Source organism: Gorilla gorilla, chromosome 4 (assembly GCF_029281585.2).
Source record: "Gorilla gorilla gorilla isolate KB3781 chromosome 4, NHGRI_mGorGor1-v2.1_pri, whole genome shotgun sequence".
In the NCBI taxonomy this organism is placed as follows: Eukaryota; Metazoa; Chordata; class Mammalia; order Primates; family Hominidae; genus Gorilla; species Gorilla gorilla.
Window position 1 is genome coordinate 173,612,002 of NC_073228.2, and position 21,789 is coordinate 173,633,790.

The window sequence follows — 21,789 nt, forward strand, 5'->3', positions numbered from 1 at the left end:
TAATAGCAGTTCTTCCAGTATTGCTTAATTTGTTTCCCTGCTCCCTAAAGCAGAAGTTTCTTCTTAGCTATGATTTAGTTATCCAGGGATCCTGGAGCTCTGAAGACCCATTATGGTTTGGCTAAGATGAGCTTGCCTTTCCTAAATGCCACACACAACTCATTCATGCCCCCTCTTCCTGTGGGCTTCTTCTGCTGGCCATTAGTGTTTTTTTGTGGAATGCTCCTTCATTGGAAAATTTATTCTCATTTAGAGGAATCTGGTGACAAAAAAAAGAAGGCGGAGTCAACTTCTGGTGACTTATGGGCAGTTAGAGTCAAATGTTTGAAAAATGGGCTTCTGAATCAGCAGAGATTTTACAAAGTGACTGGTGGAACTGCATACAAATGGGTAGAGTACAGAGATGCCAAGAAATAATGCTACTTCTATTACCACTAATAAAAAGACTGCATTGCCCAGTTCAGGGCTAGAAAGGTTAATGATGATACATTCTTTTTTAGTATCAAAGATTAACATGATAACTTGCATATTAAAGTTAATTCAGACCGACTGCTAATGGAAGGGGCATACAAAATTAATTTCTACAGCACCTCATAAACTACGATCACTCACTCTTCTTTGGCTGATGTTCTTTGTCTTGGCAGGGGCTGCATGTGTACTTAAAGTGGGCACACTTCAGTTAGTAGGGGGGCATCTTTGGCCCCTGAAGAATTTGGGAAGCTTGGGGTATGTGCCTTGTAGCTCTTAATCACTGCCTGTCTGCCGGTGTTTTCCTGCTGGAATGTGTATACTCCATTACCAGCCAGCTTGTTGACTGGCGTGGATCTTGGTTTTAATATTTAATGAGATGATGAAACTGGGCTGAAATGAGAAGAGCGTGGAAGGTGGGAGAAAGAATGGGAAAGATAAGAAAAGAGCTGCCCTCTCTTGATGGCAGGAGATTCTCCAGGAAAAGTTCAGCACAGCATCTTCAGGCAACTATTTGCTGTCCTGTTAAGTACCAAGGCCCAGCTGACATAGAAACATAGCCAGCCCAATCTTTAAGAGCACCGGCTCTGGAGTCCAAGTACTTGACTACAAGTTCCAGTATAATCCCTTGGGTAATTTACTTGACTTTTTCAAGACTTACTGTCTGTTTTAAACAGGAAAAATAATAGGGACTGTATGTATACATGTACACACACACATATTTATATTTTATATAAAATTAAATACAACTTTAGTATAATTTACATATAGAAAAATGCACACATCTTAAGTATATAGTAAATCTATTAGCCACGACCCTTATCAAGATACAGTATATTTCATTACCCAGAAAGTTACATATAAATATTTTAAAAACTAAATAACAGTAGCTTATACTTTTATAATGCTTTCCATGGGCCAGGTATGCTGATCTAAGTGCTTTATGTTATCTTGTTTCATTCTCACCAAGAGAGGTGCTGTTATTATTTCCACTTTACAGATACAGAAACAAAGATACAGAGAGGTTAAGTGATTTCTCCAAGATCACACAGAAAATGAACCGATATTCCACTTCCGCACTCTGCTCACCGTTGTCTATATAGCACTTACCATGTGGTCTATTACTGACTAAGTACATTAGAGGAATGAGAATGGAGCCTCCTTGATGGCCGACATTTCCTTCCATTCCTCTTCTTCATAGTCCAGTTTATCATTCCACCTTGTCTTGGGCTGACGGGCTGTGCATGGTACTCTAGCAGAGTCTTTGAGGGAAAAGATGGTTCCATCCCTACCTTCAACACTCAGATGCATGATAGGTGGTCTAGAAGTAGTCATTGACTGTTACTCCCAGAAAATCCTGTCCCCCAGCTCCCACCCAGCTGTCACTACTTGAAATTTTGACAAACTTACAGGTGGGCTCACTGGGCCCCCTGCCAGTTTGGGCTGCTTAGCCACCTTTGGGCTCAGTCTTAACCTTGTCCTTTTGATAGTCTAAAAATTTCAAGTGAAAAATCCCTCCTGTTTCTGGGCCTGTTGTGGCTCCCTTGTCCCGGCTTCCCATACTCATTTCTCCTCAGTCAGTCCTCATTCTTGCCCAGTTGCTATGCTTTTCCTCCTCTACTTTTGCTTTTTTTTTTGCCTCCTCTTCTGTGTGTCTTCTCTTTCTTTGCCTCCTCTTTCTTCTTTTTCTGTCTTTTTTTCCTCTTTTACCTCTTCTTTTTTCTTTTTCTCTTTGTTCTTCCTCTCTTTTTTCTGCTCCTTTTCATTTTATCATGGTCTTCATGAGCACCACCAAATACAATTAAGAAGCCACTCTCTGCTAAATGCATTGTAATTGCCCATGGGAAATTATTTTTTTTGTAGGGGGCAGCCACATCCACTGTATCTCTCTTATGGTTAAACTGATGCTTACCCATTTGTACTAGATTATTTTCAGACATATTTAGCCAATCATTCCTTTGACATCTCGTTTTGAGTGTCTTATAGATACTCAAACTCATTATTTCCAAAACTTTACTCATTCTTTTCAAGAAAACCTTCTGCTCTTCCATGATTTTTCTGCCTTTGAACCTTTCTCATATATGCCTTGGATGTGGTCACATCTCTCTCTTTATCACCTGCGTGCTGGTCCTGTACACCCGTGTGTCGTATGGAATGCTTGGCATTTGGCAGACGCTTGACACATACTTTTTCACATGAATAGAGAAATGGAAGTGCCATGGAGGGACAAGCACACGCTCATGAAACCTCCTCCCTTTATTTTTTTTATGTTTCGCAGGAGCACTAAACACAGTGAAGTGACTTGAAACCGTTAGCTTCTCTCTAGTTCTTTTCAGAGCTAAGATTTCACAATTTGAGTCAAAAGCAACAAATGACTACTAAACTCAGTGTAGAACATTAACATTAAAACACAATATGAAAAATTTCTTTAAGAATTTCATGCCAGAAAAAGCTATGGTTCCTGCAAGGAATTTGTCCTCTTCTATCCTAATGATCAACAAACTCTAGAACTTGGAGGGCTGCCCTTATGTCCCCAGTAAGGGCAGTTGGAGCTCATGTTATCTTTTCCATTGGGATGTCATCTTTCTTCTTTCATTCTTTTTGGACTAAGGTAATGTATAAAGAAATACTTATAACTAATAATAAACACATGAACAAATAATGTGCAAAATTACTTGCAATTTCATAGGAGTACAATTGTAGATTCATGTTGGGGGCACTGAACATAATTTGAAATATGGTATGTTTCTTTTTTTAACTTTTATTTGAAGTTCAGGGGTTCATGTGCAGGTTTGTTATATGGGTAAACTTGTGTCGTGGGGATTTGTTATGCAGATTATTTTGTCACCCAGGTATTAAGCCTAATACCCATTAGCTATTTTTCCTGATCCTCTCCCTCCTTCTACTCTCCACCCTCCGATAGACCCCAGTGAGGGTTGTTCCCCTCTGAGTGTCCATTTGTTCTCATCATTTAGCTTCCACTTATAAGTGAGAACATGTAGTATCTGGTTTTCTGTTCCTGCATTTGTTTGCTAAGGATAATGACCTCCAGCTCCATCCATGACCCTGTCTCCACCCATACCTTTGGACATGATCTTATTCTTTTTTATGGCCACATAGTATTCCATGGTGTATATGTACCACATTTTGTTTATCCAGTCTTTTATTAATAGGCATTTAGGTTAATTCCATGTCTTTGCAATTGTGAATAGTGCTGCAATGAATGTACGTGTGCATGTGTCTTTATAATAGAATGAATTATATTTATTTGGGTCAATACCCAGTAATGGGATTGCTGGATCAAATGGTAGTTCTGTGAAATGCAATATGTTTCATTGTACATATGTTTTCTTACTGCTCCCATCAATTGACTGCTTCTTTCCTTTAGTACACATGGACTGTTCAAAGGTAAGGAGCATATGTTGTCCTCTGTTTGCACAGAGAGCTCATTACATGTCTTTAACTGATATTTATTATCTTTATTTCCTCCCATCTCATACTTTCCCCAGTTCCTCTTTTATTGCTGTAGAGTCCAAGCAAAATCTCTTTGATCCTCTTATTTAAATATTGGGCCTAAGTTTATGATTCATTTCTTAAATCACTCTTTGCTTTGGGCCTTTTAGGGAAGGGCTCCCCTTGGCTCTTTTTCACAAGTGAAGAAATAAAGCAGGCAAGAGCCCCTGCCCCTCAAGTCTGTCTCATCTCTCTATCTTCTTAGCTGAGTGCTTTTAGAAAAGAAAACCAGGCCAGAGGATAAATTCTTCCCATTTCCATTTTTATTTCTAGGGAGAAAAATGACTGTGGTTTTTTCCTTTCCTCTTTGAAGTTTGCTTCCAGTTCTTCAGTCCATTTGAAATATAGTATACTTCTTGGTTTTCCTTTTGTAATAAACAACACTAGGTTTTAAATCTGTGGAGCTGTAAATGAGAGGAGTGCCAGCCTCCTCTTCTTCGGAGCTGATATGGGGAAGGTAAGGGAAGAGGAGAATCAGATGATGATTGGAAACAATTACACAACCATTCCATTTTGCTAATGCTTGAATCCAGGATAATTTTCTCATTTAATTCTCTGAAATGAAGGGCCCCTCTGTTAGCCTTAAAATGTAAACAAGAGGCTTTTAATGCATGATTTTCCCAGAAATGGAATGCTAGCTGCTCATATTGATTCAAAACATTGCTGTTGGCTTTTGTTCTTTTTGGTATTTGTAAGTTTTGTGATGGGGGCAATATAGGATTGTTCATGTGTGGCTCGAGGATTGTCAGTAAGTGGTATTATTATTCTAAGTTGCAAACAGAAATTAAAAAGGACATTCAGAGAACGCTTGCCTGAGCCCTCCATTAGTCTGTCCACATACAAAAGGGAAAATGGAAATCTGAGGCATATATCCCAATTATTTCAATTTATACCCACCTCTTGGAACTCAATTCTCTGAGTTTGGTATTCAGACAAAAGTGTAGTTTGTTTGAATGATGCAGATGATAGCTTTAAGTCCACTTTATTCCAGCCTGTCTGGACCAGGCATTTGTAAAATTTATAAGTTAGCAACAGTGGAAGGAAACTGAAGCTTTAACACACTCTCCTTTGGACTGAAAAACTTCTGCATAGCATTGGATCCCAATGCCTCATTGCACTTAATAACTGCAACTGAATTTGTATCATGTTTTACTTTGATCTTCTTATGAAAGAGTCATTCGCATCTCCATTTTTGGAGGGAGAGAAGTGAAATGGCTCATCCAAGGTTACACACAGCCTGGTGGTAGTAAGGCTGGGATTCAAACCCAGGTCTCCCAACCTTTAACCCAAAGCTCTACTTACTATGCCATGCCTTCCTCTATGATTAGGTAAAACGGCTCAGGGGAGGTGGTGAAGGTAAAGAAACACACATGCAGTTCTCCTTGTACACCTCCCATCCCACCCCCATCTGCTACCACCTAGTTTCCTCAAGGATGGCACTGAATAATGAGTATTGACCAATCCAACACTAAACAGGGTTCTGATTCTGTGAGTTGCCCTAAATACGGGCCCCTTATTTGCCTTCAGCAAACACTCACTCATTCATCTAACACTTATTAAGATCCTACTGGATAACAGGCATTGTGCTAGGAACTGTAGGAGACATGACTTGATTGAGATTGGATATCTCACCCCAGGCTCTCACTGTCTGATGAGGAAAAGGTAGCAAATGGCTTGAAGTCATGATTGCTGTTTGCTAGCCAACTGCAATGTGATGGGGAAGCCCAACCGACTATAGTTGAATAAAAAAATGAAAGAAGTGAATGATTGGACTAAAGACTCAACCACTGAGTTGACTAATGCTCATTATTGTTTAATTCTGAGGTTCTAGGACTGAGATTTGTTTTCAGTCCCCTGGGACTGTAACTTATAAAACCACAACAAACATCAATCAATCATTAAACAGACCAAGCTATCCAGGTCTTGGATTTTCTATTTAAGGCCAACTTAAGGGAGTTAACAAACTCAAAGGGTGGCTGCCTCAAGCTAGCAGAATCTAGAAATTGGTAATAATTGCCCTGCACTCATGAGCTGGAGTGAGTGGGGCTGGAATAACACTGGCGTTGGAGTCAGACAGGTCCGTGCTGGGGCCTTGCCTCTGTTGGAGACACACTAGCTGGGTGAGCTGCATGGAGCTCCTATTTTCTCATCTGTAAAATGGGGACAATGCAATCCATTGAATAGGTTTTGGTAAGGATTAAATAAATTCTCAGTATGATGCCTAGGATCTAGCAGGAGTTCAATGTACATTGCATATCTCTCACAATTAATATTCCGCTCTCTCACTCCCCTTCACGCCAATAATTTCTGTCCCTTTAAAAAAATATGTTATAGTGACCCTGGCTGCTGAGAAGACTCTATTTGAGTATGTGACCATGGACTAGCTAATAAAGAGATAAAAATATAGGAGTTCCTGGTTAAGTAGAGATTGAGAGTCATGAAACCATGGAATTCTATGAGTCTCTAGAGGGGACTGGCATGAGGGAATAAGGGATTCTGTATGGTGTGATGTAAATGAGAGACAGTGGGTCAGGGATGATAGCCCTGGAAGGGTGTGGGAGGTGCTGACCAATCTGATAGGTGTCCTAGGCACTTATAAATCAATGTGAATTCAGATGTCATTGAATTGGAAATGGTATCAAAGGATGTGAGACACAGATCTTCATAGTCACAACGTTACTGGACTCATTTTTCCTCTTGCATGAATTTGAAGTAGAGCACTTTCCTAAAAATCTTGCTTTATTTATGTAATGTGTGTGTGTGTGTGTGTGTGTATTTTATATATGTATACACGTATATATGTATATATATTTTATATATGTGTGTGTATGTGTGTGTGTGTGTATGTGTGCATATATACATATATATTTTTTAAAGATGAGCATCTTGTTATGTTGCCCAGGCTGGCCTTGAACTCCTGGGCTGAAGCAGTCCTTCCATCTCAGTGTCCCGAGTAGCTGGGACTGCAGGTGCATGCCCAGCACCCAGCTAGGAATCCTTCTTTAAAGACTGTCAAGATTATCCAGTACAGAGGCAGCTTCATCAGCCAGAAGCTTTTTTATTTGCTGCTCCTTTCATCACCAGGATGAAGAGGTGGGTGCACAGTCTTCCAACAGGCCAAACTGCATTCATCTGGTGTGGCACTGCAAATGTAATCATTCTAAGCATTAGGAAACAAATCAAATTTTGGGTCCCAATTCAATTGGCCATATCTGCATTTTTATTTTTCTAAAAGCACTTTCTAAGGAGCTGGATTGGCTTTTTATTTTTCCAAAAGCATTTCTAAGGAGCTGGATTTAATGAGCAAGCTAGCAATGAGGAGGCCAGCCAGCAGTTGCAGGCAAGTGCAGTGGGGTAACTAAGGGTGCAAGTACCTTTCAGAACACACTATTTATGTCCTAATAGCTTTCAGAAGGCGTGATGATAGGCTATCTCAGTGGCCATTTCCCGCCATCGGAGAGATGTTGATGGGAGTCTTTCATTACTTGCTAGTTGAGGCCAGGAAATGGTCTCTATGATTACACCCTAATTTGATAAACCCTAAAATGAATCTATTGCTGTCTCACTCAAATGCTCCAAAATGCATATGCTTACACAGGTATGTAGCACATCTAATCCATCAGCAGGTCATGTCGACTCTGCCTTCAAAAAATAACCCATGTTCATCGACTTCCCTCTGTACTTGCACCCTTGTCTCTACTGCTGCAAATGAATCAAGCTTTTGTCTTCTCTCCCCTGCACTGTTATAGTAAGGAAGCAGGATAGTTTAATAGGTATGAATATGGGCTCTGGAATCATATTTCCTGAGTTTAATGCAGCTCTGCTTACTAGCTGTATGATTTTAGGCAAGTTACTGAACCTCTCTAGGCTTCAGTTCCCTCATCTGTAAAATAGGTATAATGATATACTTCACAGAGAGAATGCCTGGTAGACAGGGTGCAGTAAGTACAAGACCCCTTCTTTACCTCTGCAGAAAGCCTCCTCAGTGTTTTCCCACCTTCCTCTCTAGGTCCGCCATTAAAAACACAAAAATGAAAAGTGTTTATCACTACCCAGGAATCAAACTTTTTACCATGGGCCCCAGGGCCTGATGAGACCTGGCCCTGGCAACTTCTCCAAATTTATCATCTCACATTAAACCCCTGTTTCCTGCAATCCAGCTACATTTGTGTCCACATCATTCCTCCAAGTTCTGCAGATTTCCACCCCAGAGCCTTTCCATGCCCTTTCCTCTGCAAGTGTGCCTCCCTGAGATCAGCGCATGCAGCTGCCTTCTCCCCATTCAGGTCTCGGCTTAAGTGTGCCCGGCTCAGCGAGGCCTTCCTTGACTGCACTGTATGAAGTGGTCTTCACAGGCCCCTAGATTCTCTTCATCCTGTCACCTGGTTTATTTCCTGGCTGGTAGTTATCAGCGCCCATTGTTGTAACATCAGCTCTCATGGCCCCCAACTCCAGCACCTGCCTCCCAGGGCTGCCCTCGGGCTGCAGGACCCTACTTTTCCCGGGAACTGGAACCACCCAAAGCACTGTCCACCCCCCGGGTCTGAACATTCCAGGTTCATCACCCCTGGAGTCTACACTGTCTCCAGAACTCCTCATAAGATTGAGTTCAAAAGTTACCTTTTGTGAGGCTTGCTTGATTTTTGTACTCGGCTTGGCCTCCTTCCCTCCACTTCTCCACTCCTCTTGTGTATTTTTCTGGAACATCTCCTAATAAGTCCTCTTCATCCAAACTTCATGTTGGAGTTTGCTTCTGGAGTATCTAACCTAAGACAACTATTATCTTGTTTATTTAATTATTTATAGCACTTTAGCACTTTACTAGAACATAATATCAATGAGAACAGTGAGTATTGACTATGTGTGTATGCATATATATGTATATATATTTAAACATACATGTTTAAGGATATAAATATATTGCATGTCGACTCTCAGAGCTTTCAAATTATATTTATAATCAGTGTGACTTTTTTGGATACAAACATATTCACATCCTGTTAAAAGTTCTTTACTTTGGCTGGGCACAGTGGCTCATGTCTGTAATCCCAGCACTCTGGGAGGCCGAGGTGGGCGGATCACGAGCTCAGGAGATCGAGACCATCCTGGCTAACACGGTGAAACCCTATCTCTACTAAAAATACAAAAAATTAGCTGGGTGTGGTGGCAGGTGCCTGTAGTCCCAGCTACTTGGGAGGCTGAAGCAGCAGAATGGCATGAACCTGGGAGGCGAAGCTTGCAGTGAGCAGAGATAGCGCCACTGCACTCCAGCCTGGGTGACAGAGCAAGACTCTGTCTCAAACACAAAAAAAAGTTCTTTACTGTGGGAGGCCAAGGTGTGTGGATTGCTTAAGCCCAGGAGTTTGAGAACAGCCTGCAACATACCAAGACCCCATCTCTACACACACATATACAGTAACAGTTCCATCAGTTACATGTCAGTCCACCCTCCCTGCTGTCTCTGTGTCTCTAAATGGCATGAGCCAACTTATAGGGTATTTGCTTATTAGGTTTAGTGCAAAATCACTTTTTACGTTCAATATAAAGGATATATGGTAAAAGCAAGAGCTTGGTTTGGACTTTCGATGGATATCTAGTATAAAGTTCTGGAAGTACATTTTTCCTCAAGGATTTACCGCCCAACTATATTTTCTCCCTTCTAAGATACCTGGAGAGAATTTTAACCAGGTGCTGAGTTCTAACATTTCTAAATAGGCCGTGTTTGTTTAGCTGGGAGATATATTTTGGTCCCCGAGGGGTTCATAAAGTGGAGACGTAGATGGCGCCGGAGGCTCGCCAGAGGGCTGCAGGTGATGATTCTGGGTGTTGTAATGAGGCATGTTTCCGGGGGGTGAGGCAAGTGACTCATGGGGAGCTGCTGAAGAATGCGTTGGGGGAAAATGCTAGTGAAGTTGTAAAAGGCTTGTAACCTGATCTGGAATATGAAATTTGTGGGTAGTTATTGATTTCCCAGTGGGCGGAATTAGTTTTCTTCGTGATATGCTGGCTGGAGGAGGGAGGTTGTGAGAACAAATTGCTAACTGTCAGACTAGAATCATGTCTTTGGAGATCTCCCTTTGTGTCCAGTTGATCCAACCAAGTGGCTTTCAACATCTGCAAATGCTCACAAACCTAACAGAAGAAAAGCAGCCTGGCAGAGCAGAGCTGGATTTACACTGGTCAGCCCTGCCTGGGAGAATTTTGGGTTTCAATTACACGGGGAGGGCAGGGTGAGCTGTGACATCTATAGCATCCCCCGCCCCTTCCCCATTGCCAGTCCTCCGAGAGAGTTGAGCTGAGGAGAATTCGACTTTCAGTCAATAGGAACTTGGCCAAAGCCGAATGAATTTCACCTTAAAGTCTGTGAAAAATGGAACAGGATTGAAGAGTCGATTAACCCGTGCTGGTGACAAAGTCAGGGGCTGGTTATGAGTGGAATGAGATTCCAAGTGCAGGCTGCCACAGTCAGGCTTAGAAACGTGGGCACTCATGCTGAGGATGTGACTGAGACCTGACACAGATGCAGATGCATTGCTTGTGTTTAACCCTCTTCCCCAACACTAAGAGAGGGGCTAGAGAAGTACAGTGCACTACACTCCAGAATGTCCTAAAATCTGTATTCTGATGGTGGGACCAGGATGTACCTGGGTTCACAGATTGGCAAGCATTTCCCTAGCAGGGATATAGTGTCCATCTTGTCTTATGTTTTATGAGTGATTCTTTGGGTTCTCCTTCTCTCAACATGAGTTTCATGGAGGAGAGGGGTAATGGCATATCCCATGGAAATTGCATTATATCCACAGGCCGCTGCTGACCTTCTATTATTTCTGGGTGAGTGCATGTGGATTGGTATAGGGCTGGTCCTGAACTGGTACCTCTCAAAAAACCTGGAGGGATGATGGTGTACCCCAACTACAGCTTGGGCCTTACTTTCATTTACGGGATGACAGCAAGAATCTCACTGGTTTTCCTGTTACATAGACAATGACCATATCGTGTGATAAATAGTAAGATGGAAATATATCGAAATATATTCTGGGTGCTATAGGAATGAAGAAGAGTCACCCAAGGCAAAGGTGGGGTGTCAGGAAAATCATCCTAGAGGATTTGACATCTAAGTTAACAGCTAGAAGGGAAGGAGTCAGGAGAAGATGGCTGGGACAAGAGTATTCTAGGCAAAGAAAATAACATGCAAAAATTCAGGAGAAGGAGAGTTTGTGGTTGGAACAGAGAGAGGGAGGTGGAGGAGTGGCAAGTGGTGAGCGCCCACGATGAGTTAAGGGAAGAGCTTGCTCACAGATGGCCTCCAGCCATGCCAGAGAGTTGAAAAAACTCATCTGAGGGCAATAGGAAGTTACTGAAGAATTTCCAGACCACAAGGGACTCCTGTGCAGGGAGCAGGGAGGGTGGTTAGGAGACTTGACACAGAACATGAAGGAAGTTGGCTTGAGGGTAGAATGGACATAACTTCGTGATGGATTAGATGCTGATGTAAAGAGAAGAACTGAAAGATGATTTCTTTGCTTGGTTGACTGTGTGACCGGGGGTGTCCTCACTCTTGAGAGATAGCAAAGGAGAAAGAACAGACTTGTGGGGAAGAGGGTCAATTCAGATATGGTTTTTAGAAGTGTTTTCTGCTGGAGCTGGATTGTGGCTGTGGTCGCAGATGTGATTTTGGCTGGATGCACCTCAAGGTGGTTTTCCAAAGTGACAAAGAATTTTCATTTAGTTCTTCCAATGGAGCTGATACTGGCGAGGAGCAGGTGAAGAAAAGGGTCCTCTTATTTGAAGTGTCCCTGAGCCATCAAATAATTGCAAAAGCACACCACACTTCAAGAGGGCTTTGCATTCAGGTAGGTAGCACTGACCGCCACATGACAAAACTTTCCTAAGAGAGGACCCAGAACCCAGAAATACTGCATTTTCCTCTCTGCAGTCACTTGGACAAAGAAAACCCTTTCAATTAAAACCCAAGGAGTTGAGTAGTTCTGCAGATTCCCCCATGGCTGGTCTGAATTATAATTTGGACTTGTCACTTGGTGGCAAGTCTCCCAGCCTTTGTCAGACATTGGATACCTAAGGCAGGAACCCAGCCTGGGTGTGCAGGTCTCTGACATTCATTACCTCTGCCTATGAAGATTGATTTCAGGGTTTGAACTATTTATCTTCAAAACCATTTGTGTTTGTTGGCTTGACAATCAAGCAGCAATTTGGAAATGCTGCTTCCTGAAGCTTTACGACTAATATAATTTCACAGCACCAATTACAAATGAGAAAAATTATTTCATCTACAAACAGGAGCCAGACATTTCTGAGAAATCATGGTTAAAGAGAAGACAGGGTACCTTCTGAAAAACAGGCCATGTTATTAATGGTCTCTTCAGTGAAAATCTTGCTGACTCTCCACACCATGAGCCTCCATCTTATGGGGATGCTGGTTTTGAGAATCTGTAAAGCAACTGCCTTTCAGGTTGATAAACCATTGCTTCTCCTAGTGCCTGGTCTGCAGCTCCCATAGCCTCAGTACTCTGTGAGCAAGGCAAACACCCACTGTCTTTCCACCTAGCAAATATATCCTTCCTCCTGCAACTTCCTCGGAACCTATGTTTTATAGAATCCTAGAATTTTGCATGTGGCCTTAATAATCATTCAGTTCATCCCTTCATCTGATACTTTACCTCTTCCTTGTGCCTATCTATAGACAGCAACCTACTACTTGTATACTTCTAGGAATGGAGAACTTACTGCCAGACTTTCCCATGAAAAATCTACTAGCTTAGTTCAATTTTAAGTGGGATTTAAAGTCTGGTGACTTCCCAAGGAGATCTTTCATATCTAAAATCTCCTAAGTGGCTTTTTCCTTGGATTCATATCTTAGTAATGGGATTTATGTGAGGTATCTCAACTAGAGTGCTAACAGAATGACCTTTTAAGGAAAACCCTGACCTCAGTTATTCCACAGCTCTGTTTTATGACCACTCCTAATGGGTTGCCACTCCTAAGATGTAAAGGTACTAAGTGTTTTTCCTGTCTACTCAAGTCTGCTTCTTATCTCTGTTGGCTCCATGCAGTGCTGGGTAGTTAACCCTTGGTCATTCCTTTCCACCCTAGAATAGTGACTGGCACATAGTAAGCCTTCCATAAATGTGTAGAATGACTGACTGAAAGAGTCAGTTAAATGTGTGAATGGGTTAGCTCTTGATCTGCCTTTACATAGTTCCTTCCTGTAGGTCCTACTGACCTCATTTTACAGGTGGAGAGAGTTTTAAATAATTTTTAATCTTGAGCCACAAAAAGCTATTTTAAGCCTTAAAACATTGTCATCTTGTACTTTAAGCTTAAGGCAATTGACCACGCTTGATTTGTTTCTTACTACCTTGCTTCAAGGGTTTATCAAATCTTTAGCTTCAGCAGAATCCAAATACGTTATGTCAGAAACTAGGAATCTAGGGGACAACCCGCGCACTCTTATACTCATTGTCATCACCTGGATTGTCATCACCATGGCATCTTCACTGCAGTGACACTGATTTCCTGAAGGCACATCTTTTGGTGACTCCCTTTTACCCAGAGGACTGTGGAAAAACAAGACTTTCTGTTGTATTTTAAATCTCCTTTTTTAGAATCTCTTATTTTACTTTTCAAAGAGGAAGACTTTACCACCTTTATCTAACTTAATAAGATAATGCACAATTTTTATCTTCTGGTTGGGCTTAATTATCACATCAGTGAAGGCATAATTGGGAAGCTAAGTATCATTAAGTTAGGGAAGTTATTCGTCTCCCAATGACAAAGCATTTACCACTTCAGATGAACTCACCTAGTTTTTCTACAACAAGAATTTCAACACTTAATTTCCCTCTAGCAAACAAAACATTGCAAAATTACAAGTTCACATCCTTTTGAAGATAAATTTTAGCCAGGCAAAAGAAAAAAGAGAAGATAACTTTTAAAATAAACTTTTTAATGAATATTATAAGACATTTTTTTAATCTGCTTAATAAATAAATCAGGATGAAAATCTCAACTTTATGATGGCAAGATATGGACTAAATATTTAACTTAAGTAATAGGGTAATTGATAAAGTAATAGATATATTTTTTCCAACTTTCTTCCTTATCTTTCTAAACAAAGGGTAGTGGCTAATCAATGTATTGTACTCTCAAAAGTCCTTAGGCCAACAAGTTGTTTTTTTTTTCTTTTGAGACAGGGTCTCACTCTGTCGCCCAGGCTGGTGTGTAGCGGTGTGATCATGGCTAACTGCAGCCTTTATTTCCTGGGCTCCGATCTTCTCACTTCAGCCTCCTGAGTAGCTGGGACTACAGGCATGCATCACTATGCCCAGCTAATTTTTAAATTTTTGGTAGAGACGGGGTCTTCCTATGTTGCCCAGGCTGGTCTTGAACTCCCGGGCTCAAGTTATCCTACTGCCTCCACCTCCCAAAGTGCTGCAATTATAGGAGTGAGCTACCATGCTCAGCCCCAACAATATCTTCAGTCCAAATTTCTCATAAAGTGTCATTAAAGCTGTGGCCTATGGTTTTATCTACAATTTTAAGCAAAGCAGAATCAAAATTTTTGTCATCTATAATTTTCTGTTTCCATAGAACTGACACTTCCATTGCAATTAAGAACACTTCTTTTAAGTGTTATCTTTCATTATTCTCCTTCCAAGAGAATATAACCCTAGATTTATGTTCTCTAAACCACCAGTGTTCCCTAAATCCTCACTCTTCCTATTGTAATATTATCCACTTGTCACGGACTGTCTCAAATGCCACCTCCTCCATTCATTCAGCCAAGATTTACTGACTCACTGCTATGAACCAGGTACTGTATCAGGCACTTGAATATTAGTTCAGCTCTCATGGAGCTTAATCTTTAGTGGGATGAATGGACATTAACTACGTTTATTGGAATTTAATTAAAAACTGAGATTTGGCTCTGAGAGAAGGGATATACTCTTATTAGGTCCTATAAAGTCTTCTATGAACCTTCTGACCAGACCTCATGAGAGGGTTTCTGAAGCATTCAATTTGTTTTGTGACTCTATAAGTTGGGACTCTTTGGTTTCAAGCAACAGAATCCTACTCTGGTAAATTTAAGTAAAAACAAATGTATTTAGAAGAAAGGGAATAATCCATAGAATCAGAGGAAATGCTGAGGAACTAGTTATCGGAGAGGAGAGACTCAGAATCTTGGAGGGAGAGGGGACTCAGCATGTGCCCCTGGGCAGCCTCCTTGGGGCACTTCTGTGATGAAAGCGGAGCCCGAGAGACTACTACATATTTCTTTTTTCTTTTTCTTTTTCTTTTTTCTTTTCTTTTCTTTCTTTCTTTTTTTTTTTTTTTTTTTTTTTGAGATGGAGTCTAGCTCTGTTGCGCAGGCTGGAGTGCAGTGGTGTGACCTTGGCTCACTGCAATTTCTGCCTCCCTGATTTAAGCTTCTGCCTGGCTTAAACTATTCTCCTGCCTCAGCCTCCTGAGTCGCTGGGATTACAGGTGCCTGCCACCATGCCCTGATAGTTTTGGGGTTTTTTTTTTTTTTTAGTAGACTTGGGGTTTCACCATATTGGCCAGGCTGGTCTCACACTCCTGACCTCAAGTGATCCACCTGCCTTAGCCTCCCAAAGTGCTGAGATTACAGGCGTAAGCCACCATGCCCAGCCAAGACTGCACATTTCATGTAGTGCTTAAGAGCACAGTCTCTGCAGTCGGGCTGGATTTACCACTTACTAGCTGTGTACACATGACAAGTCCCTTTGTTTCCTCATCAGCAAAATGGGGAAATAATAGTGTCTACCTCCCTTAGTCACTAGGAGAATTTACTGAGATGATTCATGCAAGACACTTGCAACAGTGCCTAGCACATTGTAAGCACTCAAAATACTGTGTATTAGTACCGTCGGCAGTTATCATTATGAACGTTCCCTCAAGATGCAGATTTCAGGAGGCCATCCTAATTGGGGCCAGGTGTCCAGCCCTTCTCCAGGGGAAGGCAGGGAGCCTATGACAGCTTCTCAGGATTATAGCCCATGACAGTATGACTCCCCCACGTACAGTCAGGGTGCTGTGCCAGAAGGAGTGGGTGAAGCTCTTGGGCTGACAGAATAAGAGATGTCCTCTACCTCTTCTGACCTTTGTCTTATTCTAATTTCTGCCATTGTTCATTGGTTTTGCTTTTTTTTTTTTCTGTAATCACCTCTGTCAGTTTTTAAGTACCTAATGGGCAGAACCACATCTTATCTCTGTACCTCGATAAGGAGAGTATCTTCACATTAAAGATGTCCAACATCTATTTGTTAGATTTAAAATGATATCCTGGTGTGTATGATTCATATTGCAGCTCAAGCAGCATCTGAGTGGGGTCAGCTTGACACATTTTTGGATTTTTTTTTTTTCCTCAAGGTTTTCTGTTTTCAAGGGAAATATGGAGACAAAGCTGCGAAGGGCTTCAGAACCTTCCAGAAATTTCCCTGAAACAGCAATGTCAAGAGACATACCCTTCTCTGCAAAAGTTTTAATTTCTTTCTTTCTTTTTTTTGAGATGCAGTCTCACTCTGTTACCCAGGCTGGAGTGCAGTGGCACCATCTCAGCTCACTGCAACCTCCATTTCCTGGGTTCAAGTGATTCTCCTGCCTCAGCCTCCCAAAGAGCTGGGATTACAGGCGCATGCCACCATGCCCAACTAATTTTAGTATTTCTAGTAGAGACGGGTTTTCGCCATGTTGGCCAGGCTGGTAAATGAAAGCAATGTGCAGAAGGATGCAAGTGGAAAGTTGTTCATTTTGTACTGTCTGTACCAGAGAAAAATGTTCAGTAGTACAGGTATGGCTGAATAGAAAAATACATCCATGATAAGGAGTACTATAAAACAGTTAAAAATAACTAAGTTGGTCCCTAAATGTGATAATACAGAAAGTGCTCCAAGAAATATTAGTGAGTGAAAAAAAATCAAGGTTCAGAGTAATATATACATCATGGTCCCCTTGTATAAAATGGAAACAAAGCCAAAATAACTATATGTTTTATACTGATAAACACATAAGTAAAATTGTATAAAAGGGTCTTGGAAGTTTATAGTGACAGTAATAGACTTAAATGAAATACAAAGTTAAAATAACACTAGATATTTCATATGGCACATTTTTATATGTATGTGTATATATAAAATATATAGAATATACTAGAATATACAGAATAAAATAACTGGTTGCCTCTGGGTAGGAAGGGTTAGAAAAGGGACTAGAATTGTGAATGATGTTCTCAGGAAATCTTAACCTAATCTTTAATATTTTAATTTTTTACAAGGAGAATGTCTTCATGAACTATTTATTTAATGAAACATTGTATGCATATATGAAAGAAAAGAAACTAAAAAATGAGGAATTCTACACTACTCTGAACTGTCTTTATTCCAGAATGCCGGGACATTCTGCTTCCTGTCATCACCAAAGAGCTGAAGGAGCTGCTGGAGCAGAAGGATGACATGCAACACCAGGTCCTGGAGAAGAAGTACTGCGTTGAATTGCTCAACAGCATCTTGGAAGTCCTTAGCTACCAGGATGCGGTGAGTCCTCCTGATGATGTAGATATCCTGGACTCAGACTAGGGCTAAGTTGATTACATTGTGAAATATTGATACTGATGGATAGCAGCTGGAGTCTAAAGATAAAAGTCAACGGCTTGCTCAGCAGGCCTACTTTTCCTGTGACTAACCCCCATTGCTGTGAAGGATGGCTAGGGGACTGGAGTTAATCATGTTAGCATTTTGTCTCTGTGTGTCTTGTTGGCCAGGCTTTCTCAGAATGTGGGTATAGACATTATTGCAGCCTTTTAAGATGGCTTGTCCACGTACTCACGCCCTAGTTTGCAGGGGTGGGAGGAGTTTCCTATGCCTAAACAGCAAGAAAACTCTCGTGTCTGCTTTCTTAGCTGATTTACTTGGGTTTTGTTTCTTCAGTTACCTTCTGAAATGACAAAAATGATTAAGCCTCTTCGTGGATGAGCAGATTGCCGGGGCTCAGATTCCAGAGATAGGGTGTGGAGTAGGATGGTGGTAGGGAGATGCCTGTGGCCGTGAAGTCATTGTGTATTTTGTAGACGTCATTCAGAGATTAGCCGGGGATGGAAACCAAAGGAAAGTCTCAGTGGGAGTAAGTGGAGGGCTTCCAAAGGGCTGAATCTGCAGAAGATAAGCCAGATGGGGTGGTGAAGACTGAGAGGTAGTGATTAGACCCAGGCCTGGAATTCTTAAGCATTGGAAGATGGAAGGAGGGTGCTTGATCTGACCCAGGTTCCTCTGGCAGCTCCTCTTTGTCCTTGAGTAATGTCCAGGAGGTACTCAGTCCTTAGATGGGACTGGCTTCAGAGGACTACATAGACCCAAACAACCAATACATTTTTTTCTAAGCATTTGTGTGAGCATTGCCCCTTTCTCTCTCCTCCCTAGAATATCCTCAGAGAAGAGCTTTCTGAATGAACTGTGTCTATTATTGACTGTAATTCGAAAACTCTGCAGAGCAATGTTCCTTTACTGGTCAGATCCATAGTCAACCATTATGATCAATTTCCTTGCATACTGTCTTCTCCTGTCTCTTCCTTTCTACACTTACCATCCCAATTAAGCCGCTTCTTGTCTTATTACTACATATGCATAGCTTGCTTCATTCATTCATGCAGAAATATTAATACATATGACATACCCGGTGTGCGCTAGGCACTGGGAACAAGAAAACCTATCCCCAATATATAATGACTAAAATCTAGATGCATATTTGGGGTACAAGAGCTACAAAGTATGTGTGTGTGTGTGTGCGCGCGCGCGCGTGTGTGCGCGCACGCGCGCGTAAGCATTTTTGTCAAGGAAGCCTACACAAAGGAGGTGAAGCTTCAGCTAGTGTTCAGTGGTGAATAATTAATGATCATATCTCTACTTTATTTGTTGGTTTCTAGGCACTGTGCTAAATGCAATCTGCGCATTCTCTCTGCTCACCCTGATCCTAGATACCAAGGCTTATTATTCCCATTTTAGAGATGAAAAACCTGAAATTCATAGACTTCATTAGCATTCAAGGTCAAATAAATAGAGCAAATAAATGTCAGGGTCAAAATTCAAACACAGGTCAGTCTGATTCGGACTCTGAGTAATCACAGGCATAGGGGATACAAAGCCATGGTCTTTTTCTTTCTACTCCTACCTCATTTAATGGAAAGACAGTATAATAACCAAAAGCTTAGATATTCAAGATTCATTCAGATGATGATGTTAGGGTGATGATGTTTCTATAAGGACATTCAGTAGCCAGCTGTTGAGCTGGTTCCAGTCTTAGCTATTTGATCTTTTTAAAAATTGTTTTTTTAAAGGGAGATTTCAGTCTTACTCATAGTGTAGAAACATGAGGGTTTGTCTATTATTTCTGTGGCAACATCCTATATAATGTTGCCTCAGCCAGGGAGGTTGATCATGCCTGTGATCCCAGCATTTTGGGTAGCCCAGGGAGGAGGATTACTTGAGGCCAGGAGTTTGAGACCAGCCTGGGCAACATTGCAAGACCCCTGTCTCTACAAAAAAAAAAAAAAAAAAAAGGAAAGAAAAGAAAAGAAATTTGCCGGGTGTGGCGGCATGTACCTATAGTCCTAGCTGCTCGAGAGGCTAAGGTGAGGGGATTCCTTGAGCCCAGGAGTTCAAGGTTTCCATGAGCTATGATCTTGCCACTGCACTTCAGCCCAGGTGACAGAACAGACCCTGACTCTCTGTCTTAAAAAAAAAATTTGCCTCTTTCTGTTGAAAAGCCAATCCACAGTGTTTTTTACATTTTTGTAATGCTCAGTTCCCTTTAAATGGGGAAAAAATGTGGGTCCTTGGGAATATGCCAGTGGCCCCCAGTTTGGGGGACCCAGTTATAATGTGCTGATTGTCAAATTCCTGGTTTGGTGGAAAGATGGCCCCAGTTCACAGTTATTTGTGAAGCAGGATGCTGAGGCTCTGCCCATCCCAGAGGAGTGGCCCCCTAGAGCTCTACCCTGACAGGCTGTCACCCTTTTGCACATTCCCTGACATCAGACACTGATGAGAAGAGGCTGCTGTCTTACACACCCTCGATACTTAGGGCTTCAAAGCCAAGAAGTGAGTGGGAGGCTCTGAGCTCCCCGTGGGGGATTGTGGCATCTGGACTTGAGGTGTGTGGGAGGTGCGTGTCACTCTTTACTGCCTCTGAGTGCAGTGCTCTTATAATGAATTCTGACTGTGGGGACTAACCCACCCCTTTCTCCGAGTGAGCAACTGTCTTTGCTGGATGAGTTATTAAATACTGTTATCACCATTGAATTTGGTACAAATTTTGATGCTTTTGGTGAGCTTCACATCTCACCTCTCCTGCTCATGAAGATGGAAATCTCTCTTCTTTTCTCAAAAGCTTCTTCAGTGAATAGGAGGCATTCAGTAGCCATGATTACTTTGAGCTAAACTGAAAATCAGAGGCCCAAAAGTACCTAAATTTCACGTGTTCTAATATATAGCGGCTCTCAACATTGCCTCATTGCCTGCATAGTCATATCACCTTGAGAGTTTTTTTTTTTTTTGAGCCGGGTTTCTGCTTCTGCCTCCTGAGTAGATACGACTATAGGTACCAGCCACCACACTTGGTTAATTAGTTAATTAATTAATTTGTAGAGATGGGGTTTCACTATATTGCCCAGGCTGGTCTCAAACCCCTGGCCTCAAGTGATCCTCCTGCCTTGGCCTCCCAAAGTGCTGGGATTACAAGCCACCTAGGGAGCTTTTTAAAAGTCAAACTAGCAGGAGTCAGCCAAATGGGTAGGAAGATAGGGGTGGGTCCCCGGTGAAACCCCATCTCCAAGCCGAAGAGTTTAAAACCTGAAAGTCAAGCTGTATGTTAAATCCTCAGACTGGATTGAGAACTTGTCCTACCGTTTGGCACACTTTCCTCTGATTGATCCCCACCCTTCACTTATTTTACATAAACTTACCTTTTCTTAATTGGTTTTCTACACTGTCATGCCCACCTTTGAGTGGTGTCTTCACTTTAACCTTTTTTTGCGTACTAACAAACCAATCGGCAGTCCCCATTCTGAGTCCATAAAAGGCCCCAGACCCAGTCACACAAGGTGTGGGGAGGGACGGGGAGGGGACAACTTTCCAATCTTGGGGTAGGGGAACCAGTGCCCCACCTCCACCCCCCACCATTCTCCCGCCCCCCCACTGAAAGCCGTTTTCACTGCTCAAGAAAATTATTCTCCGCCCTCCTCACCCTTCAATGTCCCACGTATCCTCATTCTTCTTGGGTGCGGCACAAGAGATCGGGAACCGCTGAATATGGGTACAAGCTATAACATAGATGGTGAGCTGGATGGGCTGAGTGAGACCTGGGCAGGGCGTTACTGGCTGGGGGTCCCCGGCTTGCAAAGTGACTGAGAAGAAAAATCTTGCATCAAAAGCAGTAATACCTAGGCCTCTGTCCCAAGTATTCTGACTGAATTGGTCTGGGGTGGGTGGGGCATTGCAGTGAAAAGGTGATGATTACCAGGTGATGCTAACTGTCAGCCAGCATGATGAGCCACAGGTGTAGAGCTGGTCTCAAACCGGAGCAGGCACCCCCAGTAACCTGGAGGAGCTGTTAAAACACGTTTCTGGTCATTAGTCTGGACGGTGGGGTCCAGGCGTCCAGTAACTTATTTTTCTAGCAAGTTCCCAGGTGCTGTTGATGCTACCAGTGTAGAGACCATGCTCAGAAACCATTGCTCTAATATGACCTGTCTTTTTTTTCCTTTAGTATTCACTGGAA

General features: G+C 42.0%; 1 protein-coding gene across 2 annotated transcripts in view; it reads left to right on the plus strand.

The window, feature by feature from the left end:
• Positions 1-21,789, plus strand: part of DOCK2 (dedicator of cytokinesis 2) — a 441,813-nt gene that overhangs the window by 149,370 nt on the left and 270,654 nt on the right. For both annotated transcript variants that reach the window (XM_031011390.3, XM_055387440.2), the window contains exon 26: positions 17,404-17,552. In XM_031011390.3, the coding sequence (XP_030867250.2) occupies positions 17,404-17,552 (149 nt within the window). The remainder of the gene's footprint in view (positions 1-17,403; positions 17,553-21,789) is intronic.